The sequence below is a fragment of the Euprymna scolopes genome, unplaced genomic scaffold (assembly GCF_053919585.1).
Source record: "Euprymna scolopes isolate OS-2025 unplaced genomic scaffold, ASM5391958v1 sca5, whole genome shotgun sequence".
NCBI lineage: Eukaryota > Metazoa > Mollusca > Cephalopoda > Sepiida > Sepiolidae > Euprymna > Euprymna scolopes.
This window is the reverse complement of record NW_027633546.1, coordinates 413,012-440,972: the sequence shown is the minus strand read 5'-3', so window position 1 is coordinate 440,972 and position 27,961 is coordinate 413,012. Positions and strand designations below refer to the sequence as shown.

General features: G+C 34.1%; 1 protein-coding gene across 1 annotated transcript; it reads left to right on the top strand.

Annotated features, from left to right (window-relative positions):
* The first annotated feature begins 2,132 nt into the window (after positions 1-2,132).
* Positions 2,133-11,541, top strand: LOC145274881 (uncharacterized). The gene is made up of 5 exons (XM_080127494.1): positions 2,133-2,808; positions 4,698-4,853; positions 5,748-5,896; positions 8,056-8,204; positions 11,424-11,541. The coding sequence occupies exons 1-5, from the start codon at positions 2,148-2,150 to the stop codon at positions 11,506-11,508; spliced, it is 1,200 nt and encodes a 399-aa protein (XP_079983620.1). The 5' UTR covers positions 2,133-2,147; the 3' UTR covers positions 11,509-11,541.
* The last annotated feature ends 16,420 nt before the right edge of the window (positions 11,542-27,961 follow it).

Genomic DNA, 27,961 nt, shown 5'->3' with positions numbered 1-27,961 from the left:
TGGGAGATTCGATTGAATAATTTTTTCCACGGGCCTGTATGTATATAAATTTCTATATATTAAAAAAAAGTAGTCCTGGGTAAAGACGTTAAGCTGCATCCATTTTGTTTGTATTAACACTTTAATCTACTAATGCGTAACTAATACTTTTACTAAAATAAATTTAAAAAAAAAGAAAAAAGTAACTTGTTAAAAACCTCTTCTTTGTAATTTTCCTTTTCGACAAATACTTTTTGCATGCTTATTTTAAGGCAGACATAAATTAAAATTGACTTTTATTTTTTTGGTGCACATCAGTTTTCTTTCTTATTTTTCAAAAATGTCTTATTTTGTGCATTGTTTTAATCAACAAAAAACAAAACAAAAAAAAACAAAACAAAAAAACTTTCTTTAAACGTATGTTTATTTTCATGCATACTTGTTTATATGTATACATGTATGCGTTTTTTCTTTCTCTTTTTTACAAAACTGCATAATTAAATTTAAGAAATGGCTTCTTTTTTACATACCCACCCCTTTTTAAGGTAAAAATACCTTCCATATATTTTATTTCTCTTTTTTGTACACAGATATATCTGTTTTGACATCTGAACGGCGTCTTTTTACATGCTAAAATTTTAAGATCCAAATGATTTCTAATTTTTGTTATGTATAATTGAATATAAAAATATATATTGATTTTTGAGCAGAACGAACACAAGGGACCTCCCCATTATAAGAATAGGGGGGATGTTACAATATTTTTGATGCATAATGGGGTATGATCCTACACAGTCGGGCGATTCTATTTATAGACGATGCTGCTAGGAACTGACGAATCGAATTAATTCACGTTCTGCTACCAACCAAATAGAAATCAGAATTGCTCCATAAATATTAAACCTTTTCTGTAGCAATTTCGCATATTTTTTTTTCGTCTCGACACGGTAAGAATCTTTTTCTCTGTGGAACTGTCTAGTTAAAACCAGTCACCTCTCAGGATTAGTGTGGAAGAACGAACCATCGGAAACTGTTCTGTCTACTGCAAACCAGTTACCTCTAAGGATTAGTGTGGAACAACGAACCATCGGAACTGTTCTGTCTACTGCAAACCAGTTACCTCTAAGGATTAGTGTGGAACAACGAACCATCGGAACTGTTCTGTCTACTGCAAACCAGTCACATCTCAGGACAACGAACCATCGGAAACTGTTCTGAAACTAAACATGGCTTGTACTTCTAATTACATTGACTAATGTATACCTGTGTAAAAGTACCCTGGGATCCTTATTCGTTTCCATTGATTAATTCTATAGTACAATTTTTTTATTAAAAAAGAACAAAATAGAACTATATTTTGCTTTGTAAAAATATAGTTGAAGAAGACATAATATATATACATTAATACGACAGCGTTTGTGCTACTTTCTGTGTCACGCTTACATCCGGGTCGTTTAATTGTTATATACTTCCATTTCTTGTCATGAATAATTTTACCAAGAATTCTTCATAAGTTTTGGTTTCAGTTTCGATTATGACTGATAGCACTCCAGTAATTTTTTTATTAATAATTTTATCAAGAATTCTTCATAAGCTTTAGTTTCGGTTTCGATTATGGCTGAAGGAGCTTAAGTTACATATATATATATATATATATATATATATATATATATATATATATCATAAGTTTTTATTTCGGTTTCGATTCAAGCTAATGCACCCAAATGCTATGAATATATGTATTTTTTATTTTTGAAATCGAAATTTTATAAAATATGAAAATCGATAGAACATTAACTCTATAATAATAGATAGAAAAACTGCAATATTTAAAATATCATATTTAAGCGTACTTGCCGGACCTTCGTGCTAGCTCAGATTACAGTTTTAACAAAAAAGCTAAAATAATATCAGAGAGTCTCCATTAACACTGAACATCTACAGAATGCTAACATCAATATATTACATATGAAAGTGTCCTCTGTGGAACTTCCACAGATCCCACTAGTGAAAAATCATATGCTAGTTAGAAGCGAATATCGATTTTACTGATAATATATCTATCTATAACATATTGAAGAATAGACCGCGTTTATTTCCATATAATATTTTGAAATTCACTCATGAGAATGGGGTTTTGTAGTGTGGCTTGATTTCCTTGTTTTTATATGTTTTGTTTTGTCGATCGTGATTTTTATTTTAAAGGGTTTTATTTTCTTGCAGATGATTATGGATATGAATATGATGATGGTGATTATGGAGTTACAGAGGATTGGGCATTTCAAAATGATGATGAAACTAAAGATGATGATGCCGTTACACATTATGATGATGCATTACCAGATAATGGTGGAGTTACATATGATGATGATGCAGTTAAACCTGATGATGATGGGGGTAAAGATGATGCATTACCAGATAATGGTGGAGTTACAGATGATGATGATGCAGTTAACCCTGATGATGATGGGGGTAAAGATGATGCATTACCAGATAATGGTGGAGTTACAGATGACGATGATGCAGTTAACCCTGATGATGATGGGGGTAAAGATGATGCATTACCAGATAATGGTGGGGTTACAGATGATGATGATGCAGTAAACCCCGATGATGATGGGGGTAAAGATGATGCATTACCAGATAATGGTGGGGTTACAGATGATGATGATGCAGTTAACCCCGATGCTGATGGGGGTAAAGATGATGCATTACCAGATAATGGTGGAGTTACAGATGATAAGGTACTTCCGGACGATGATGCTAAAGGTGGGGATGAAGTTGGTTTTTGCCAGCAGTCATACAAAACCATCGATGCGGCCATGAGAAGTAAGTGTTACATATTTTTTGTATAACTCTTAAGCTCCGATTCGAAAGTTTAGCGTGATTCTCACAATGTGAACGGAATTCTCGAGTGGACTATGAGCATTTGTTACATAATTCCCGGCAACTGTCGTCAGAAATAAATCTATAAGTGAGACTTACTGATCCTGTCGATCTGGGAGACGAGTCGGGAACGTGACTGTCTTAGAATGGGATATGGAAAAGCTATGTGTGAGAAACTAATCCAATTACTATGATATTAAACTCACCAAATGCAGGTACTTGGGCACCAATGTCTAAAAAAAAGTGTTGCATCTATGCTGTCGGAGACTTAATTGTTTAGGGTACAGTCCTGGGTCGAGATAAAGGGTAAAGAAAATATAAGTAGCTATTGTTACAAGTTTAGTCTAAGGCACATTGAGGCCAGGTTGTTTGATTTTAGTTTGGATTCTCTCATCAAGGAGAGTGTGTTTCGAATATAGACTCCAAGTCCGTGCAATTCTGCCTGATTCCTTACGGCAGAGTGGGAGATAATCAAGCATCTTAGAGTGGTTAGACGGGCGAGTGTAAGTTAATTTTTTTTAGAACTAAGATATCCGGGGACTTTGCTAAGAAATAATTTTCTACATTATCTAAATTAGTTATAAATCCACGGATATTTCTGACTGCGAACATCAAGGAAAAAGGCGATTTAGTTTTATTTGGATTTGTGCCTCGTTTGATTGTAGTTTTTGTTTAAGCTGTCATTTTAGTTAATGGTTTCAGTTTGAGGGCGAGTAGTGCTGGATAAATTGGATGTACATAAGTACCAAACAGGCAAAATGTAGACCATCTGCCAACTCTTCATCCACATGATTGTGGCCTTGGGAATGCTCATCGGAGATATGTGCAGGGCCCCTTTCATTGCCCACTACGACTATACTAATATAATAAAACAGCCGCTCCAATAGGATAGGTTCTAAACCAAGTATTCCTGCGCTCCCGCATGGTAATTTGGGTTAATTGAGTTCGCACTAAGTATATATATGTTTACTGAAAAGTTACACTCGTCAAAAGAATTAAAGTGCTTCCTTCAAGCTGTTAGGCTTAACATTCACAAACAATATGAATTTACACATGGACTCTCTCTACCGTGCTAAGAGATTACTCACACCTGAAAGTACCCTGTATCTTTACAAAGCAACTATTCGCATATGCATGGAGTATTGTTGTCACATCTGTGCTGGTGCATCTACCAGTAGCCTGTCGCTCTTAGATAAAGTTCAGAAAAGAGTCGTCAATCTAATAGGTTCCACACTGTCGGCCTAACTCCAATCACTGTCCCATCGCCGAAATGTGGCATTCCCGTGCCTGTTTTACAAGTGCTTCAATAAAAAATAAAAAAGGCTCGGACGAACTCAACATAGTAGAGCTCCCACGACATTAATGGCCCGAGAAGTAGTAAAATACCATCTTTTCACTGTTGATGACGTAAATAATTCGAGATGCTTCAAAGCTTTCTACTCAAACAGCTTCTTTCCTCAAACTCCTAGACTTTAGAATTACCTCCCGGGCCCATACTTCCGTGACTGTACTGACATGCAAAAGTTCAAGTGTAATGTGCCCAACTCCCTATAAAGTATTCCTGCAAATCTGATCCCAAATAGAATCCCCTATGAGTTAGTGCAGAGAAAGTATCGTTCTATTTTTTAAAATAGTATTTTCAAGTAAAATCCACGTTTTACTGTATCTTTTTTTATGAAATTGTAAGGTTAAAGTACAGAATACTTACAAAACACCCTTCTCTCTCCATGTTAAGATTGAGGTTCTAAATAATAACGTTATTATTTCAGCACGGTATCTATTCTGCATAAGTACTTAATTTTAAAAGATTTTAATTATTTTTCTGTTTTCAGTAAAAGAAGTAGATTTTGTGTTTGTTGACCAAGGAGAAGTTATTGACGGACAAAATGGAAAAAAGACGCCTGTCCAAACTCTTTTCCCCGGTGGTCCGGATTTGGTACAAGCCGCTGTATATTCAAAGAAAACCAGCAAAGCTTATTTATTTAAAGGTAAATGTATTTCTAATTAGTATCACATCTTCCAGGTGTGAATCTTATAAAATACGAAATACGGTTCGCACTGAAAGTTTTGTAACGTTTATAATTAAAATCAAAAAGTACATAGTATATCAAAATGTGGTCTGATATTTATTGCTTGTACGTATTGAAATGAGTTTGAATTATAAATGGAGGTACGAAAATATAGCTAAACATTTATTGATACTTTTTTTTTCATTTTCACACAAAACAAATGCCACTTTGATGTAGGGGTCTACTATCTGGGGCGTAAATTGCAAGGATGCTATGTAGGGAGTTGAGCAGCAAGATCTCTGTTTACATTACAATTGAACTTCAGCATAGTACAGTCAGGGAAACAGGGACCCGGACGGAAATTCCAAAGTCTTGCATTTTTGGAGAAGAAACTATTAGAGTAGAATATTTTCTGGCATCTGGGGATCTCTACTGTGTAGGGGTGGGATTTTGCTGTTGCCGGGTCTGTTAGGTGATATTTACGACGAGGTGCTACAAGAATTTGTAATTCGTCGGAGCATCCACCATTAAAATACTTGTGAAACAGGCAGAGGGATGCAAGATTTCGTCGATGGGACAAAAGCTGAAGCCAGCTAACAGTTCGGGACCTATAAGGTTGGCGACTCTCTTTTGAATTCTGTCCATGAGCGAGAGACTAGTAGTAGATGCACAAGCCCAAATATGATAACAATTCTCCATGCATGAGAGAAAAGTTTTATTGATCATACGTTCATATGTTGTCCATGTGTAATAGTCTGCGCATTCAAAGGGTTTTGCTTAATATTTCAGTTGTTTTACTTATTTGCTTTTCTTCTTCTTCTTCTTCTTGTTTTTGTTCTTCTTATTATTATTCTTCTTATAATTATTATTCAGATGAAAAAGTATGGGCGTATACGGTAAATTCCGCAGGGCAATTCACTTTGTCTGAAACTTCTCCAAAAGCTACCTCGAACGAAAAGAGCCACAGCCCCGAATGTGCAATTCAGTATTATGATGGCGGTGAACGCATTTTTCTTTACAAGGTTTGTACAATGTTACACACAAAAGCACGCACGCACACACACACACACACACACACACACACACAGATATATATATTAATAATAGCTTTGAACAAGATATCCGGAGACATACCGAGCTGGGAAATAAATAATTAATAAAGGGGAAAGCGTTAATAAAAACGATTTAAGAGTAAATTTATATATTTATAAATAGTGATTATAAAAAAAACTAAAATAAACCTCGAGACGTCTTTCAACCGATATATTGTCAAGAGAAAACATCGATTAAGAAAGTATATATATATATATATATACATATATATATACATACATATATATATATATATATATATATATATATATATATATATATATATATACAGTCCTGATCAAAACCACTTAAGAAAGTAAGCGTTTACGCATATTATCGAATTTTTAATCAAACAAATGGTTGAAACCATTGCTAAAAGGGAAAATTATTATGTTAAAAACTTCTTTCATGTATGTACATTAATCTTATTCTGAAAAGAAATATTCGTCAATAATTCTCCTTTGAAAATGATATTTCACCACTGACGCTTCTCGCCGTTTTATGTGATCTAATCATATCAGGTCTCCCAAGCTTCTTCCATGTACGTACATTAATAATGGAAATGTCAGACCTACCATCAAGCTGTAGTCTTACTTTCTTTTTAAACATTTTAACATATTTCTGGATATTTCGTTCTTCAGATTCAATTTTGTGAGTTTAATGGATGTCTTTTTTCTAAGAGATTTTTTCCTACAATGTGATGCCTCATGTCATTTCTGGTAGCATATGTCACACTGTTTAAATTTGTAGGGACACTCATTTTACCAATGTTTATCTTCAAACCTCCAACACTGTCCAGGTGGATCTTTTCCCTGTTTTTTTCCTCTGGTTATTTTTTTAAGTTAATTTTTTCGTCTGATGGATCATTTTAATGTGCGATACTCCGTTTTCCTCTATGTCACGACTGTCCTGCTTCAACTCAATAAGCCGTTCACAGTCTTCGGCTAAGCTTTGTAGTTTTTCATTCGGCTCGTTTTCAAGTTTATTTAAAACACGACGCCTGGTTTCAGCGTCTTTATTAAAAACCAGCCCTTGCACAAAAATTGTCTGTTTCATAACTAGCACAAAGAAAAATGTTAACTTGTTCGAACATAAACAAAATGATGTCATCAGATTACTTAAAAATACACGTATGAGTTTGTCAAGAATTGGGAGTCAGAGAGAGCAGACCTAGTTGGTAGGCAGAAGGAGCCATTACGGTCCTCAGACCATAATGGCTCCGAGTAGAGGAAAACATCGATAGTAAAAATCTAATGGGCAGTGTTACAGCTTTCCAATGAGGGAAACATCAAAAATAAAGCTGCTGAAAATAGCAACAAAACTTTATTTTCCGAGGATCCGTCAAATGAACATGAACCCAGATGGATAAGGTATTTTTTACACAGGCATCACCACATTATCAAGGCCAAGAGGCCACTCAAGGATAAGGGTTAAAGAGTGTACAGTAGAAATTGGACAATATACTAATCATTAGTAATGACAATTTGGTAAATTTGATAACTTATATGGAACGGCTCATCAAGAACTTATTTACGTTAGACTTGAAGACAACCATATTGTAGTCAGCCGGAAAGCAGGAAAACGGAAGACAATTCCACAGGCGTGCAGTTCTAAGAAAGAAGCTTTGTTCATGGAATCTACGTTTAGGTTTAGGCACAGATAAAGAGTGGGGGGAATTATTGATAGTGTTTACAGCTAGACGAGTGTTTCTTGTGAAAGTTTGGCGAGGGGGGACCATAGATTGAAGCTCAGTGGAACACTTTCCATGACAATAACGATACAACAGAGACAAACTCGCAACATCTCTTCTGTGAGATAGAGGTTGCAAGGAAGAGAAAAGGACATCTCCTACGAGGTTACGAAGTCTACTGTGAACTCTATCAAGGCAGGACCAGTCCTGGTATGTTTCTTTATTGACCGATGTGAACCCTAAGAGACTGTTATTTGTCCCTGTTTGTTATAATTGTTATAGACGATGAAATATATCGACACGTAAGCAATATATACTCGACAATGCTAAACAAGATTGAAATGTAGAGATGTAGGCGGTTTAATAATTTTACAAATATTGTTGTTTGCATTTTTGCAGGAGGGCCATTTTTACATATTCTATCCGAAAGATGAGGACGTCGATCAGAGGGATAAATACCCAGTAAATCAATACTTCCGTGGTATTCCCAGCAAAATAGACGCCGCAATTTCATCCGATGATGAAATAAACTTCATAGTGGACAAGCAGTAAGTAGTCGTGTGGTATAATTATGGATACTATCTTTGCCCATGTACAAGTTGATTTAATAGTTTATATATATATATATATATATATATATATATATACACACATATGTGTGTATATATATATATATATATATATATACATATATATACATATGGTAAGTTATAAAAACATATATGGCAATTAAACTACACAGAATATTCTGCATTTCATTCTCGTGAGATTGCGTCAGGCGTACGAGAATGAAACGCGAAATAGTCTGTGTAGTTTAATTTTTATAACTTACTACCTAGCTCTACATATGTATTGAGCACCGTTGAAGTAAATACTGAACATTTACGCATAAAATTATATTTTCGTATATTAATTTAGGTGATTAAATAAAGTAGTTGATCGACAATACACACAAGAATCCCGAGTTTCCTTCGAAGTAAACTTCTACGACTGCAATGCACTTGCTGTGCCGTTCAAACAACTCCTGGGATGCCCAATTGAAATCCTTTTGTGAAAGCGTGTCAATGGCCCTCGTCACGGACTCTTTTCTCATCTCAATTTTCTCATAATGACAGCCTATTTAAATAAAATTAAGTGTAGGTTCTCTACAAAGCAATGTAAGCTACAGTGTATTTTGGACTAAGATACTGTTCGGAGGCATGTGAAGCTTCCTCCAGCTATGGGTCCTAACCAGGAGCATGTAATCAATCGAACATGAGACGGGCCTTAAAGTAAATACCGGATTTTTGGGGCAGATTTGCAATTTAGTTGTATAATATCCTCAAACCAGGTAATCACTAAAAGGGACTTAAAAGTTGTTACCTGTATCGATCAAAATTTAAAACCACTGATTATATGTCAGCCTACATCACAGTAACATATACTGAGTGAGTTCCTAACAGTATTTTGTATAGTTTTTTAGTTTAAACTCATTTTCCCAAAATTTCCCCAAACTTAACATGTTCGATACAGTCTGCCGCCATTTGTATTTTTCAAATATACCGATAAACACTGCATGTTTTTGAACTGATTAAACATTATACATTACATAAAAACACTACAATCTTATCCAGTTAGGTAGAACATTTACTTTTCTTGCCTTTGATAACATTTATTTGTTATATATTCATTTTTTGACAACTTCTTTGTATCTGTTAATACAAACCCTTTTCATTTAATGTAACGTTTAGTCAGCTCGAAAAACTGTTTATCGTTGTATTTGAAAGATACAAATGGTGGCGGACACTGTTAATTATGGTAAGTTTGAGAAAGTGAGTTAAAACTAAAAAACTATAAAAAATACTGTCACAAACCCACCGATTATGTCAGCCTATGTCATGGTAACGTATTCGGTGGGTTTTTGACACTGTATTGTATAGTTTTTAGTTTTCAACTTCATTTCCCAAACTTAACGTATTCAACAGTTTGCAACCATTTCTGTTTTTCCAGCCGATTAAACATTTTACCTTACATAAAAACACTAAACAACTATCCAGTTAGGTAGAAATGTAACTTACCTTACCTTTGCTTTCATTTGTTTTTGGACAACTTTTTCGAATCTGTGTATAGTAACCCCCCCCCATCACTCAAATATTAATTACTAACTCACATTTTTGTATACAGAAAAAAAAAATTAGCGTTTCAACGTTAGCTTTATCCACTGATTGTTGGTCGAGCCCAAGCCATGATTGACGGCAATCCTGAGGATCAGGATCCAATTCTGCAAGAGTACCATTTTTTTCATATTTTTCTTTTTTTTTTAGAGTGGATTGCTGTACTAAGAATATAAGAAACATGCATTTTCTCTTTTTATTAGAATTTTCCATTACACCAAATTTAGCCAGAGCAACGCGTGGCAGGGTACAGTTTTATTTATTTATATTTATATTTATATATTCATATATATATATATATATATATATATATATATATATATATATATATTGAATGAATAACCAAAGTCTATATTCCAAAGTTCATGATGTTGAGAATCTTATAATGTATTCCTTTAATTCAGTTGACATTTACAATACTTGAAAGTATGTTTCATAGCGCAAAATCAATCAGCTTATTATATTAATCAATGAATCTATTTTGCCCTTAACTCATCAGAAAAATAGCAACAATCAACCTATCAAAAGGAAATAAAGTTTTTACATGATTAAAATCCGAAAATTGTAAGAGAAGCTACCAATACCTTATATTATGTTTCCATTACGCCATTTTGAATTTCGATTTATACGGTAGTTACAGCTTCTGAATAAAAAGAAATAAATTATAAGATGGTCACCCTCATGAACTTTGGAATATAGACTTTTGTCGTTTATTTATCTATATAGGAAGCCCGGGTGGAGATAGGTGTAAAAAAAAACGGTAGTAGCGGGATGGATCAATACAACAGAAGGCAGCTCAGGTGAGGATAGGTGGGAAATGAAGACACTTTCGAAGAACGTTATGTAATAAATTTCTTATTTAAACTTGGTAAAAAAAAAATGCCACAGAAACGTACAGAATGCTTCAGACTGCTTTTGGACCATCTTTTATGAATCGAGCATCAGTTTTTGAGTGGCATAAGAGAGTCAAAGAGGACAGGGAGTCTGCGATGGATGATGAGAGGAGATGGAAGAGTAAAGAAGATTACAGTTGATTGACCAAATAAAGAATTTCATGGATAAGGATCGTCGTGTAGAGACAATAAGTGCACAGTTTGATATCAGTGTGGGAACTGTACACACAATTATTTGCGGGAAACTCAAGATGCGGAAGATTTGCGCGAAATTTCTCAGAAGGATGTTCAGAAAGAAAGAAAGACGTTGCCATGACAGCAGGAAGATGGCCGAGTTGATCAATTCAGATTCTCACCCTCCCTATAGTCCAGACCTTGAACCGTGTGGCTTTTGGTTATTCCCTAAGCTCAAGGAAACTTTAAAGGCTGTCATTATGAGACAATTGAGGAGATGAAAGTGGCTGTGAGGAGGGTGATTGACATACTCACCCAAGAGGACTTCCATTGAGCCGTGCAGACGTTATTAGAACGGTACAATAACTTCGTTGCAACCGGGGGAGATTACTTCGAAGGGGACTAGAGTTTAATGCATGCACTATCAATAAAAGTTCACATACGAAAAAAGTCTAGAAACTTATTGAAAACATCTCGTATAGTTACACGTTTGTAATGAAAACATTGTTTCAGATTTATAATTGTAGATATTTTCCCTTTGTTGCAGGGCGTTCAAAATGCCAATCCACACGCGTACTGTAAGCAAGGAAGGAAAACCAGTGGAGTCGGTTTTCAACAAATGCAAAGCTTGATGGAATTTTAATTTTAAACAAGATGGTTCCGTGAATAAATGAGTTTAAATAAAATAAAACTTTAGTTTAATTTTATTTGATTTTGTGTCATTGATTTTTTTTTTAATTTATTTTGTTGTAGAAATTCTTTGAAATTGTTAACTGCTTTATTATTTTTGTGTGTTACAAACAGTAAAAAAGTCAATATCTTAATATTTCATCCAAATGAAGAGAGCTTGATAAGGATACCTTAAACGGGCCTTATTATCGGGCTTGAAACCGACGGTACCAATGATCTGTTTCAACTAACAACTTTCTGTACACAAAATATAAATACGCTCTTACATTTTGGATTTTCCTTTTAATTGAGCACTCTGCTGGAATTCTTTTTCAAAAAAAAACTAATCATATATATATATATATATATATATATATATATATATATATAGTGTTGTACCGATTAATCGGAATTGGGGATCGGAAAAATCGGTAGTTTTCGGGGTATCGGTATCGGAATCGGAAAAATTTGTGCCTGTTTGTTCCGATTCCAAAACCGATACTTTATAATTTTTCATTGCTGATACCGTTGATAAATATTTATTCCTTTTAAACTATTAGTAAAACTAACCTCTATAGATCATGATAACATTAAAAGATCTAAATATATTTTATCTGTGTAAAATAAACAAAATAAAATTCGCTAGATAACCTTTAGAAGAATGCAGTTTATTTGCAAGGTATTGAAAAATTGTTTAAATTTAAAGAAATATTTTGTCAATAAAAATAATATCAAACATTATTGCTAATTAAATCAAAAGTAGAATATAATAGTGTTGGATTTTGTCCGGTTAGGTTTTTGTCCGCTCCCTTACTCGGCATTTGCAAATATGACAAGGAATGGCGAAAAAAAGCAATTGATTTTGTTTTGTATTTTTGTAGGGGAATCGATTTCAACTTTCATTTCATTTTTTATTGTTTTAAGCAAATGTTTTAGAGGTCACTTGTCCATCCCCATATCAAACAGTTTAAAACGGTCGTGTATTTTTTCGCACCTAGTTGCCAAATGATTACAGGCCGCTTCCCAGGGAGTTCACAGAAAAATTCAAACGTCTGGGCGAGTTTTATTTTATTTTCCTGGAGCCACTTTGTCTGACACCAGCTGTTTTTTTATGGTATCATTCTCGGGGTTTCACAAACGTTAATATACACATGATTATATCACAATGAATTTATCAAAGTCTGGATAAAATAGATAAAGAGAAAACATTTAGAAAATTTTCAAATTGAAACAGAAATTATATCTACATTTAAAAATACCCCCCACCCACATTGAAATTCTACTTTTGAGCGATATCTGTGAACCCACTAAAAACAAAAGTATTTAAGAATTTAGGATGGAGAGTTAGTAGCCCATATAAATTAATCTCTAATTAAATATGTATAAATTTTTAAAGAATCGGAATCGGGAATCGGATCGGAATCGGAAATTTTGAAAGGAATCGGTAATTGTATCGGAATCGGGAAAAATTTTGGAACATACACACACACACACACACACATATATATATATATATATATATATATAATTGTATAAAATCAACATTAGGTTCTCTACAGTGCAATGTAGACTCAAATGTATTGAGGACTATGTAACTGCGGGGAAGATTGAAAATGGACGACTTTACCTATTTCGGTGAGAATAAAATATAGGCGAAGAAGCATTGATTGATCCTCATCCAATCCCAGGTAACGTCAGGTCTCCCTGCTATGTTTACAGTAAGCCAGTAAATGGTAGTGAAAAAAGACCTCTCTTGAACGTTCAACAAGAACATCCAAGAAGGGAAGAGTGTTATCTGTCTCACTTTCAATGTGTCTTTAGTGTCCATTAACGAAAAGTCGAAATCGTAATTTCTAGTAACGCAATCACTGTAGATGGACATTTAATAATAGTTCTGCTTTTCTAAATATTTAAATTCGCTTGACATGCGTATGAACTGTTAAAAAATTAAAAATTAAAAATAAACTAAGATGAATTTACAAAATTTATAACGATGTTTTTTAATTTTGACTCATTTTTGACCCCTTAAAAACTTTTTTAACCAGCTAAATACGCATAAAGGAACGATTCATAATAAACCCAATAATAATGATATAGTAATGATTTAAAAAGTAAAAAGAAAAATTCTCGTCCACCAACACCGAGAATAGAAACCAAAACGTTTACTTTTTTCTGACAGTGGTTTCAGTTAGACGGGTGTTTTTCGTGAAAGATTGACGAGGATTGGAGCTCAGACGAGCACTTGTTATGGAAGCGGATTAAGGACTATCCACTCATCTAGTGTTTCCTTTTCAGATTAAATATGTTTTTACCTCTTTTTCAAAGTGTTTTTAACATGTTTTATTAACTGTTTGCATGGAATAAGATTTTTTTTTTGTTTTATGTGTATTCCTTGTTGAATAATAAAAATTTTGTAAAACATTACTCATAGGTTTTTAAATTTTTTTTTTTTAATTTCGATAAATTTTCTGTATCAATTCTTAAAATCTTATATATATACCGTCTAGCTGAATCCACTGTGAAGAATTCCCCCCCCACTCTTTATCTGTGCCTAAATCAAAACGTGGATTCCATGAACAAAGCTTCTTTCTTAGAACTGCACGCCTGTGGAACTCTGTTCCGTCTGCCTGCTACCCACATAACTACAACTTGGATGTCTTCAAGTCCAACGTTAACAAATTCCTAATGAACCGCCACCTTAAGTAAACACTTCATCAAATCTCCACACTAACGTAATGTACTTTCAATAACCCTTATCCCTGAGTTGCTTCCGGGCCTTGATAAGGGGTGACCACTGCGTAAAAAAAATACTAGCCTGGGTACCCGGCGTTGGCTGGGTTGACATGAAGTTCCGTTTGGAACACACCTGCTATACTAATCACTTTCATCATGGGCAACGTGGATATCCCCACAACAATTCCCAAAAATAAAACATCGCCCCAAAAAGGTTGTATGTAATACCCTCTCCACCAGATATTTCGGCAGAAGGAGTACAAAGAGAATAAACTCTTCTCCGGATATTGAGCACTGGAAAGACCCCCCCTCCAAAAAAAATAATTAAAAATAAATAATTACAACTTTCGTTTCAATAAAAATAGCAGCAAAGGCCCGTGCGATCGCAAAAAAAAACAACTTGCCAAGTAGGCAGAACCCATAAAAAAATGAATTCCAAAAACAATTAAATGAAATTTTTCGTCATTGTAATGCCCCTCCCCAAAGTGGGGGCTCATTTTGTTTATGAAATTGTTAGATAAAAGTACAGGGTTGTCTCATAAAAATGAATTAGATTTATCGTTATTTTATGTTTTAAATTCCCGTCTCCCTCACCCCTCCCACAAAAAAAGCAAATTGTATTTGTAATGTTTTGCCCTTCCCCTCTTGAAAAGATGCTAGGGTTGGCATGTCTCATTGAGCGCTTGATAGCCAATATGTGGGTGCGCATTTTACGTTAAATTAATATGGAAAAATGATCCCCGACCCTAAAATATTAAATAAAAAGATTCCCGAGGTGGAACACAAATAAAAAGATTCCCGAGTCAGAACACAAATAAAAAAGATTCCCGAGTGTGAACACAAATAAAGATTCCCGAGTCAGAACGCACATAAAAAGATTCCCGAGTCTCATCACAAATAAAAAGATTCCCGAGTCTGAACACAACTTCCAAGGTTCCGGAGCCGGAAAACAAATAAAAAGACTCCTGAGTCAAGGTAGGGGCTATATTTTAGAACGCAAATAAAAAGATTTCGAGTCGGAACACAACTTATTAGATTCCCGAGTCTTAACACAAATAAAACTATTCCGGAGCCGGAAAACAGATATAAAGACTCCCGAGTCAGAACACGAATAAAAAAGACTTTTCGGTACGGGCTTTATTTTAGATAGTTTCACATTAGATTCAGTTTTTATGTTTTATTAAATTTCCTATTTGTTGACTATTCTTCCGTTTTGTTCTATTGAATTCGAAATATTCGCCGTGGCATTTCCACGGGTCTCGATTATTTCGTTTTATTAATCTTAGGTTTCATAGAATAAAAAGTTCAAATACAACTTTGCCGAGCCATTTGTAATCTATTTCATTTAACTTCCGTTCGACCCCGCACCCTGGCTCGTGCAGAGGACTCGACTCTTCCTCCCTTTCCTTTCCCCACCTCCTCTCTTTCCCTCTTCTATCGATTCTTTCTTTCTTCTTCCTGCTCGGTGACAAAACAGGGAACAACTTGTCGGCACGTGAAAGATTTAAGTTGTCCGTTGAAATAGACTTTTCGCCGCTAGACCACGAATTAAAAAGAATTACTTCAACCGACGTCGTTAAAGTTAAACATATTTTTTAATCTCTAAGTTTTTATTTCAGCAAATAACAAATATATATATTTTTAAAGGTTATAAACGATATAAATATATTTAATCATTTCCAAACAATAATCAAAAGCTCTGTCATTTTACTGCAGTTACACAGTATTATCATTGTTTTAAACCAAGTAGAATTGGGGCGTTAACGTTTATATCGATGTCGATTACTTGGTTGTAAATTCGATAACTGGCTGTGATAAGTTTAGTCTAGTCACACAAAAGAAGTGTGACACAGCGGAACACTCCGTAAGACTTTCGACTGTCGAATTAGCTGGTTGTAAATTCAATGACTGGCTCTGATATGTTTTAGTCCAGTCAACCTTAAGAACTGTGATACAGCGAAACAGTCCGTCTGTGGACAATTAGCGATACTAGCTTAACTCAGTAAAAGTGTTGGATTTAATTACCTGATTGTAAATTCGATGACTCGCTCTGACAAGTTTTAGTCTATTCAAACTTAAGAACTGTTATACAGCAAAACAGTCCGACTGTGGACGATTAGCGATAATAGCATGACTCAGAAGAAATGCCAGATGTTGATTAGCTGGTTGTCAATTCGATTACTGATTCTGACAAGTGTTAGTCTAGTCACACTTAAGACCTGTGATACAGCGGAACAGTCCGTCTGTGGAAAATTAGTTATAATAGCATGACTCAGTAAAAGTGTTAACTGTCGATTAGCTGGTTATCAATTCGATAACTGGCTCTGATTAATTTAGTTTAGTCACAATTCAGAAATTTGATACAGCGAAACAGTTCGTCTGTGGACAATTAGCTCTTATCGCATGTCTCAATAAATTAGCTGGTTGTAAATTGGATAACTGGCTATGATGAGTTTTAGTCTAGTCACAATTAAGAACTATAATACAGCGGAACAGTACGATTCCCGAGTGTGAACACAAATAAAAAGATTCCCAAGTGTGAACTAAAAATAAAAAGATTCCCGAGTCAGAACAGAAATTAAAAGATTCCCGAGTGTGAACAGAAATAAATATATTCCCGAGCCGGAGCACAACTAAAAAGATTCCCGAGTCAGAACACGAATAAAAAAGACGATTCGGTTGGGGCTATATTTTAGATAGTTTCACATTAGATTCAGTTTTTATGTTTTATTACATTTCCTATTTGTTGACTATTCTTCCGTTTTGTTCTATTAAATGCGAAATATTCGCCGTGGGATTTAGTCTAGTCACACTTAAGAACTGTGATACAGCGAAACAGTCCGTCTGTGGACAATTAGTGATACTAGCTTTACTCAGTAAAAGTGTTGGATTTAATTACCTGGTTGTAAATTCGATGACTCGCTCTGACAAGTTTTAGTCTATTCAAACTTAAGAACTGTGATTCAGCAGAACAGTCCGTCTGTGGACGATTAGTGATAATAGCATGACTCAGTAAAAGTGCCAGATGTCGATTAGCTGGTTGTCAATTTGATTACTGATTCTGACAAGTGTTAGTCTAGTAACACTTAAGAACCGTAATAGAGCGGACCAGTCCGTCTGTGAACAATTAGCGATAATAGGATGACTCAGTAAAAGTGTCGACTGTCGATTAGCTGGTTATCAATTCGATAACTGGCTCTGATTAATTTAGTCTAGTCACACTTCAGAACTGTGATACAGTGGAACAGTTCGTCTGTGGACAATTAGTGCTTATCGCATGTCTCAATAAATGTGTCGGCTGTCCATTAGCTGGTTGTAAATTGGATAACTGGCTATGATAAGTTTTAGTCTAGTCACACTTAAGAACTGTAATACAGCGGAACAGTCTGTCTGTTGAAAATGAAATGGAGAAGCCAATAATTATGATTCCTTTGTGCTCGTACACTAAAAGCGCCTTTCACCCTTGATGATAATAATTGTTGTTCTTAGTATTGTTATTCTTACTGGCTTCCATTTCTGTTGAAAACAGAAATCCATTCCAAACCAAACTTGTAAAGGCTGACCTTCTCCAAAGAAACAAGAACGCCGACACCCGACAATTTGTCGCCACTCAGATCTTCGCACTAGTACGTTAATAAGATTATTCTTCATGTATATATCTGAACGGGATCAAAATGGCGAATCTCAATTTGAGTGGAAAGTCAAGTTAGACACGAGAACAATTTATATAAATTATAACAGTTGATTTAATCTATTAAATGTAAAAACTTTGCACAACTTTCAATACATAAAGTCGTGCTAAAGTTTTTATAAACATTTTTCGAGTTATTTAATGTCAGGTGCAATCCGGCCATTTACTTTGCATTGTTTTATGGCATATCACCCCATTTTTGTGTTTCAAAATGGAGTACAAGATTCTCGAGTCTGAACAAATAAAAAGATTTCCGAGTTTGAACACGAATTAAAAAAAATCCCTTAATCAGAACACGAATAAAAAGGCTATAAAGGTGAAAAAATAAAAAGATTTCTGTATCAGAACACAAATAAAATGATTCCCGAGTAAAAACATGAATAAAATATTCCTGAATCAGTGTATGAATAAAAAGATACCCGAGTTAGAAAATTAATAAAAAAGACTCCAGGGTAAAAACACGGATAAAAACATTCCTTAATTAGGATATGAATATAAAGATTCCAGATTAAAACCACGAATAAAAACATTCCTGAATCAGAACAAGAATAAAAGGTTTTCCAAGTCTTACACGAATAAAATGATTCCAGGGTAAAACAACGAATTAGGAAAATTCCCGAATCAGAACACGAATAAAAAGGTTCCAAGGTAAAACCATGCATAAAAAAGTTCCTGAATTTGTATATGAAAAAATAGATTCCAGACTAAGAACATGAATAAAAGATTTCAGAACACGAATAAAAAATTTCCGACTCAAATATGAATAAAAACATCCCCGATTCACAACAATAATAAAAATATTCCCGAGTCAGTGAAAGAATAAAAATGATTCCCGACTCAAATATGAATAAAAAGATTCCCGAGTCGGAACACAAATAAAAAGATTCCCGAGTCAAAAGACACACAAAAAGATTCCCGAGTCAGAACACAAATATAAAGATTCTTGAGTCGGAACACAAATAAAAAGAGTGCCGAGTAATAACAGAAATAAAAAGATTCCCGAGTCTGAACACAAATAAAAAGGTTCCCGAGTTGGACACAAATAAAAAGATTCCTGAGTCGGAACACAAATAAAAAGATTCCCGAGTCAGAACACAAATAAAAAGATTCCCGAGTCAGAACACAAATAAAAAGATTCCCGAGTCGGAACACAAATAAAAAGATTCCCGAGTCAGAACACAAATAAAAAGATTCCCGAGTAGGAACACAAATAAAAAGATTCCCGAGTGTGAACACAAATGAAAAGATTCCCGAGTGTGAACACAAATAAAAAGATTCCCGTGTCGGAACACAAATAAAAAGATTCCCGAGTCGGAACACAAATAAAAAGATTCCCGAGTCGGAACACAAATAAAAAGATTCCCGAGTGTGAACACAAATAAAAAGAACCCCGAGTCTTAACATAAATAAAAAGATTCCCGAGTCAGAACACAAATTTCCCGAGGTTACCGAGTCAGAACACAAATGAAAAGATTCCCGAGTCGGACCACAAATGAAAAGATTCCCGAGTCGGAACACAAATGAAAAGATTCCCGAGTCGGAACGCAAATAAAAAGATTCCGAGTCGGAACACAACTTATTAGATTCCCGAGTCTTAACACAAATAAAACTATTCCGGAGCCGGAAAACAGATATAAAGATTCCCGAGTCAGAACACGAATAAAAAAGACGATTCGGTACGGGCTTTATTTTAGATAGTTTCACATTAGATTCAGTTTTTATGTTTTATTAAATTTCCTATTTGTTGACTATTCTTCCGTTTTGTTTTATTGAATTCGAAATATTCGCCGTGGCATTTCCACGGGTCTCGATTATTTCGTCTTAGGTTTCATAGAATAAAAAGTTCAGATACAACTTTGCCGAGCCATTTGTAATCTATTTCATTTAACTTCCGTTCGACCCCGCACCCTGGCACGTGCAGAGGATTCGACTCTTCCTCCCTTTCCTTTCCCCACCTCCTCTCTTTCTCTCTTCAATCGATTCTTTCTTTCTTCTTCCTGCTCGGTGACAAGACAGTGAACAACTTGTCGGCACGTGAAAGATTCAAGTTGTCCGTTGAAATAGACTTTTCGCCGCTCAACCACGAATTAAAAAGAATTACTTCAACCGACGTCGTTAAAGTTAAACATATTTTGTAGTTTTTTATTTCAGCGAGCTTATAACAAATATATATTTTTAAAGGTTATAAACGGTATAAATATATTTAATCGTTTCCAAACAATAATCAAAAGCTATGTCATTTTACTGCAGTTACACAGTATTATCATTGTTTTAAAGCAAGTAGAATGGGGGCATTAACGTTTATATCGATGTCGATTAGCTGGTTGTAAATTCGATAACTGGCTGTGATAAGTTTAGTCTAGTCACACATAAGAAGTGTGATACAGCGGAACACTCCCTAAGAGTTTCGACTGTCGAATTAGCTGGTTGTAAATTCAATGACTGGCTCTGATAGGTTTTAGTCTAGTCACACTTAAAAGCTGTGATACAGCGAAACAGTCCGTCTGTGGAAAATTAGCGATAATAGCATGACTCAGTAAAAGTGTTAGATTTAATTACCTGATTGTAAATTCGATGATACGCTCTGACAAGTTTTAGTCTAGTCAAACTTAAAAACCGTTATACAGCGGAACAGTCCGTCTGTGGACAATTAGAGATAATAGCATGACTCAGTAAAAGTGTTAACTGTCGATTAGCTGGTTATCAATTCGATAACTGGCTCTGATTAATTTAGTCTAGTCACACTTCAGAACTGTGATACAGTGGAACAGTTCGTCTGTGGACAATTAGTGCTTATCGCATGTCTCAATAAATGTGTCGGCTGTCCATTAGCTGGTTGTAAATTGGATAACTGGCTATGATAAGTTTTAGTCTAGTCACACTTAAGAACTGTAATACAGCGGAACAGTCTGTCTGTTGAAAATGAAATGGAGAAGCCAATAATTATGATTCCTTTGTGCTCGTACACTAAAAGCGCCTTTCACCCTTGATGATAATAATTGTTGTTCTTAGTATTGTTATTCTTACTGGCTTCCATTTCTGTTGAAAACAGAAATCCATTCCAAACCAAACTTGTGAAGGCTGACCTTCTCCAAAGAAACAAGAACGCCGACACCCGACAATTTGTCGCCACTCTGATCTTCGCACTAGTCCGTTAATAAAATTATTCTTCATGTATATATCTGAACGGGATCAAAATGGCGAATCTCAATTTGAGTGGAAAGTCAAGTTAGACACGAGAACAATTTATATAAATTATAACAGTTGATTTAATCTATTAAATGTAAAAACTTTACACAACTTTAAATACATACAGTCGTGCTAAAGTTTTTATTAACATTTTTCGAGTTATTTAATGACAGGTGCAATCCGGCCATTTACTTTGCATTGTTTTATGGCATATCACCCCATTTTTGTGTTTCAAAATGAAGCACAAGTTTCCCGAGTTTGAACACGAATAAAAAAAATTCCTTAATCAGAACACGAATAAAAAAGATATCAAGTTGAAAACATAATAACATTTCTGTATCAGAACACGAATAAAATGATTACAGGGTAAAACCATTCATAAAAAGGTTCTTGAATTTGTATATGAAAAATAGATTCCAGAGTCAGAACATGAATATAAGATTCATGAATCAGAACACGAATAACAAAAATTTCCGTCTCAAATATGAATGAAAACATCCCCGATTCACAACAATAATAAAAAGATTCCCGACTCAGAAATAGAATAAAAAGATTCACGAATCAGAACAAAGATAAAAAGATTCCCGTATCAAATAAAAAGATTCGCGAGGCAGATCAAAAATAAAAAGATTCCCGAATCGGAGCACAAATACAAAGATTCTCGAGTGTAAACACAAATGAAAAGATTCCCGAGTGTGAAAACAAATTATGAGATTCCCGAGTCAGAACACAAATAAAAAGATTCCCGAGTCAGAAAACAAATAAAAAGATCCCCGAGTCGGCACACAAATAAAAAGATTCCCGAGTCTGAACACAAATTAAAAAAATTACCGAGTCGGAATACAAATAAAACGGTTCCCGAGTGTGATCACAAATCAAAAAATTCCCGTGTAAGAACACAAATAAAACGATTCCTGGGTTGGAACAAAATAATAAGATTCCTGAGTGTGAACACAAATAAAAAGATTCCCGAGTCAGGACACAAATAAAAAGATTCCCGAGTCGGGACACAAATAAAAAGATTCCCGAGTCGGGACACAAATAAAAAGATTCCCGAGTCGGGACACAAATAAAAAGATTCCCGAGTCAGAACACAAATAAAAAAAATTACCGAGTCGTAACACAAATAAAAAGATTCCCGAGTCGGAATATAAACAAAAAGATTCCCGACTCAGAACAAAAATAAACAGATTCCAGAGTGTGAACACAAATGAAAGGATTCCCGAGTCGGAACACAAATAAAAAGATTACCAAGTCAGAACACAAATAAAAAGATTCCCGAGTCTGAACACAAATTAAAAAAATTACCGAGTCGGAACACAAATAAAACGATTCCCGAGTGTGATCACAAATCAAAAAATTCCCGTGTAAGAACACAAATAAAATGATTCCTGGGTTGGAACAAAATAATAAGATTCCTGAGTGTGAACACAAATAAAAAGATTCCCGAGTCAGGACACAAATAAAAAGATTCCCGAGTCGGAACACAAATAAAAAGATTCCCGAGTCGGGACACAAATAAAAAGATTCCCGAGTCGGGACACAAATAAAAAGATTCCCGAGTCGGGACACAATAAAAAAATTTCCCGAGTTGGACACAAATAAAAATATTCCCGATTCGGAACACAAATAAAAGATTCCCGAGTCGGAACACAAATAAAAAGATTCCCGAGTCAGATCACAAATAAAAAGATTCCCGAGTCTGAACATAAATTAAAAGGTTCCCGAGTCGGAAAACAAATAAAAAGATTCCCGAGTCGGAACACAAATAAAAAGATTCCCGAGTAGGAACGCAAATAAAAAGATTCCTGAGTGTGAACACAAATAAAAAGATTCCCGAGTCGGAACACAACTTATTAGATTCCCGAGTCTGAACACAAATAAAACTATTCCGGAGCCGGAAAACAGATATAAAGATTCCCGAGTCAGAACACGAATAAGAAAGATGATTCGGTACGGGCTTTATTTTAGATAGTTTCACATTAGATTCAGTTTTTATGTTTTATTAAATTTCCTATTTGTTGACTATTCTTCCGTTTTGTTTTATTGAATTCGAAATATTCGCCGTGGCATTTCCACGGGTCTCGATTATTTCGTTTTATTAATCTTAAGTTTCATAGAATAAAAAGTTCAGATACAACTTTGCCGAGCCATTTTTAATCTATTTCATTTAACTCAGATCTTTGCACTAGTACGTTAATAGTAACAAGAACGCTGACACCCGACAATTTGTCGCCACTCAGATCTTCGCACTAGCACGTTAATAAGAGTATTCTTCATGTATATATCTGAACGGGATCAAAATGGCGAATATCTATTTGAGTGGAAAGTCAAGTTAGACACATTTAATGTCAGGTGCAATCCGGCCATTTACTTTTCATGGTTTTATGGCATATCAACCCATTTTCAAAATGAAGCACAAGTTTCCCGAGTTGGAAAACGAATAAAAAGATTTCCGAGTTTGAACACGAATAAAAAAAAAATCCTTAATCAGAACACGAATAAAAAAGCTATCAAGTTGAAAACATAAAAAAATTTCTGTATCAGAACACGAATAAAATGATTACAGGGTAAAACCATGCATAAAAAGGTTCCTGAATTTGTATATGAAAAATAGATTCCAGAGTCAGATCATGAATATAAGATTCGTGAAAAAAAAAACACGAATAACAAAAATTTCCGCCTCAAATATGAATGAAAACATCCCCGATTCACAACAATAATAAAAAGATTCCCGAGTAAGAACACAAATAAAAAAGATTCCCGAATAAGAACAAAGATAAAAAGATTCCCGTATCAAATATAATATAAAAAGATTCCCGAGTTGGAACACAAATAAAAAGATTCCCGAGTCGGAACACAAATAAAAAGATTCCCGAGGGTGAACACAAATAAAAAGATTCCCGAGTGTGAACACAAATTATGAGATTCCCGAGTCAGAACACAAATAAAAAGATTACCACGTCAGAACACAAATGAAAAGATTCCCGAGTCAGAACACAAATAAAAAGATTCCCGAGTCTGAAAACAAATAAAAAGATTCCCGAGTTTGAACACAAATAAAAACGACTTTTCGGTACGTGCTATATTTTAGTAGAGTTTCACATTAGATTCAGTTTTTATGCTATGTTTTTTTAAATTGTTAGGTGAAAGTACACGATAATGTTTAAAGATCGCAGTAAAAAAAAATGCGATAAAAATTCTGCATAGTCATTCAAAATGATATCATGTTGTTTTTGTTAAATATTAATTAATATTATTATTAATAAATATTATATGATAACTGAATATAACTATATATTGAACGAGGAATAATTTCAAGTGAAAAATCGGGTGTCGCTTTTAGATAAACTCGACATCAGGTCAAATTCATTTAGTTTTGCTTTAGCTTCTTCACATGCATTTGAAGCATTTTTTTTAAATTTTGCATGCATAATACGTAATGGATTTTAAATAGAAATGATTCATTTCATTTATTAATAATTAATAAAAATAATATAAAACTATTTTATTATTTTTTCGCCTTCTTCTCTGGTCTCCACCTTTAAAAATTACCCTGTATGCTACTAAGTACCGACTTTTCTATACGATAGCAAGACTGCGTAACGTAAACATTAGAATCGTATTCACTGCAGTTTCCGAGGATTTTCATTTCACGAAGCAAAAAAAAAAAAAAATCAAAACAAACAAAACGTAAAATTTATGGACCATCGAATGAAGTTTCACATTTTAAATCTTGAGAAAAATTCGTCCTCCGTCAAATTTATTTTTTGTCATAATATTTTGTTTTCCGTGGCAGTGTCCAGATTTTTCCCCTCCTTCGATAACACCACCATTCCTAGACTTATCCCCCCCCCATCGAGAAATAAAATATTTAAATAAAACAAATAGACGGAGAGCTGGATTTTCTCACATTAAAATCGATCCTGTGTCAAACTCTGCCCTCGTAGGGAGGCAACTAACCATCATTCCCAGATTTCCAGCCTCCTATTTTAATAAGCATTGCAAATCAGTTTGCGTTATCGCAACAGCTGTTCACTATTTTGTCTTCTGTTCCCTCAACAAATTAATTTCTATTCAACAGTTTAAAGACTTAAAAATTACTTTTAAATTCTGAAAGTTGAAAGTTATTTTGAAGATGGTTTGGCTTTGACTCTTACTTCAACTGTTTTTTGCAGTTATTTAATGCTGAAACAGAACTTCGTAGTAAACTGTACATGCTATACAATTCATTTCCATTTCAAGCAAGTAATATCTTACATGAGCACACATAAGTTTAAGGCCATTCGAGGTCATTCAAAATTTGTAGGGCAGTTAACCAATGTTATGTTTTGCTATGGGAGATAAATTCTTCTCTTGTTATTTTACGAGCTGTCACTCCTCAAATAAGCATAAAAAATAATGTCTTTATTTGCAGTTGACTTCAGCGAGAGGGACTGGTGTGAACCAATGTTTACGGCCATGGGGGCCGATCTATATAAGCACCAACGTTTGCTAGATTTTCTTAATTATTACAATAATAATTCTTTTAATATAGATATTCATCTTTATATGAAATTATTGTGAAATATATGAATGTTTTTGTTGTTTTAATTTTTTAAATTTCGGCCGAAAATTCTACATATATGTATATAAATATATATATATATATATATATATATATATATATATATATATATATATATATATATATAGAGAGAGAGAGAGAGAGAGAGAGAGAGAGAGAGGAGAGAGAGAGAGAGAGGGAGAGAGATAGATAGATAGATGTATAAAATACAATGTTTTTTTAATATTTTTATCACTTTTTAAAGTTTCGGGTGCTAACCCCCCCTCTCTCTCTTTCTCTCTCTCTCTCTTTCTCCCTCCCTCTCTCTCTCGCCCTCTCGGTCTCTATAAACTTGTGTGTGTGTGTGTGTGTGTGTGTGTGTGTGTGTGTGTGTGTGTGTGTGTGCGTGTGTCCACATCCCACTTCAAACCAAACAAGTTTAAATCAACCAATGAAAAGGCAGCTACGTAACACAAACTCCATAAAAGGTAAAAAGGTTGTAACGTCGACTACGAACTTCGATTTTTCCCGGAAAAAGTTAACGGTTTTCACGCCGATAATGAAATATAAAAGAGCCCTAAAACGGGCTCGAAATTCAGTTTGACCGTGGCAGCGAGAAGAGTTTCCAGAATAATAGATGACCGGCCAGGAGACCCAGCTAACCCGACGCCCTGCCGCTGCTATATTTCTGTTTGCTTCTCTGATGTCAAACAAATTTAAGGTAACAACACATTTTCATCGTTTCAAAATCCAAAAGTAGACGACGCATTTATTTCAGATGTGTAAACTGCACAAGTGTTCAAATGAACGTTGTTAGTATGAGCACAGTTCACAAACACGTCGAATTTCTTTTCAAATTTCGACACTTGTGTAGTTTACAGTATTTTCAAGTTTAACGTCTTTTTATATTTAATTTTTATACTGTTAGAAAGCGTGACACTTGTGCAGTTTAGATACACATATTACACACATATTATTATTTCAGGCCGGTCCGTAAACTATAGAATTAATCAAATGAGATTTCTTAGTATGACCACACCTTTTTTTTTCATTTATAATTTTATTTCAGTTTTATTTAATTTCAAATATTCACATCGCTTTTTTATTTTTATTTATTGAAATAACAAAAAAATCATAATTATATTGTTGGTAATAAAAAAAATAATCACATGTGAGATTCACTTGTGCAGTTTATAGACCGTGTTTTTCTTGGCTAGAATATTTCAATTTAAATAGAAATTAACGTTTTTTTATAATTTGTTAGATGAAAGCACGCATATAATGTTATTATTTAAGGCCGGTCCGTAAACTGTAGAATTAGCGTGACAATTGTGCAGTTTATAGACCGTGTTTTCTTGGATAGAATATTCCAAACGTTAGTTTTTCTAATAGATATTTTAATTTTTAATAAAAAAAATACCGCCGACCGCCAAATTTCTCTAACGGCTTTTTTTTTTTTAATTTTATTTATTTTTCTGTAACTGTCTTTGAAATGTTTTGTCATATTCCAAACGTTAGGTACTTTTTCTATTAGACATTTTAATTGTTAATAAAAATACCGCCGACCGCCAAATTTCTCTAACGGTTTTTTTTTAAATTTTATTTATTTTTCTGTAACTGTCTTTGAAATGGTTTGTCATATTTAAAACGTTAGGTACTTTTTCTATTAGACATTTTAATTGTTAATAAAAATACCGCCGACCGCCAAATTTCTCTAACGGTTTTTTTTTAAATTTTATTTATTTTTCTGTAACTGTCTTTGAAATGTTTTGTCATATTCCAAACGTTAGGTACTTTTTCTATTAGATATTTTAATTGTTAATAAAAATACCGCCGACCGCCAAATTTCTCTAACGGTTTCTTTTTTTAATTTTATTAATTATTTTTCTGTAACTGTCTTTGAAATGTTTTGTCATATTCCAAACGTTAGGTACTTTTTCTATTAGATATTTTAATTTTTAATAAAAAATACCGCCGACCGCCAAATTTCACTAACGGTTTTTTTTTTTTTTTAATTTTATTTATTATTCTGTAACTGTCTTTGAAATGATTTGTCATATTCCAAACGGTTGGTACTTTTTAAAATAGATATTTTAATTTTTAATAAAAAATACCGCCGACCGCCAAATTTCTCTAAAGGTTTTTTTTTTTTAATTTTATTTATTTTTCTGTAACTGTCTTTGAAATGTTTTGTCATATTCCAAACGTTAGGTACTTTTTCTATTAGATATTTTAATTTTTAATAAAAATACCGCCG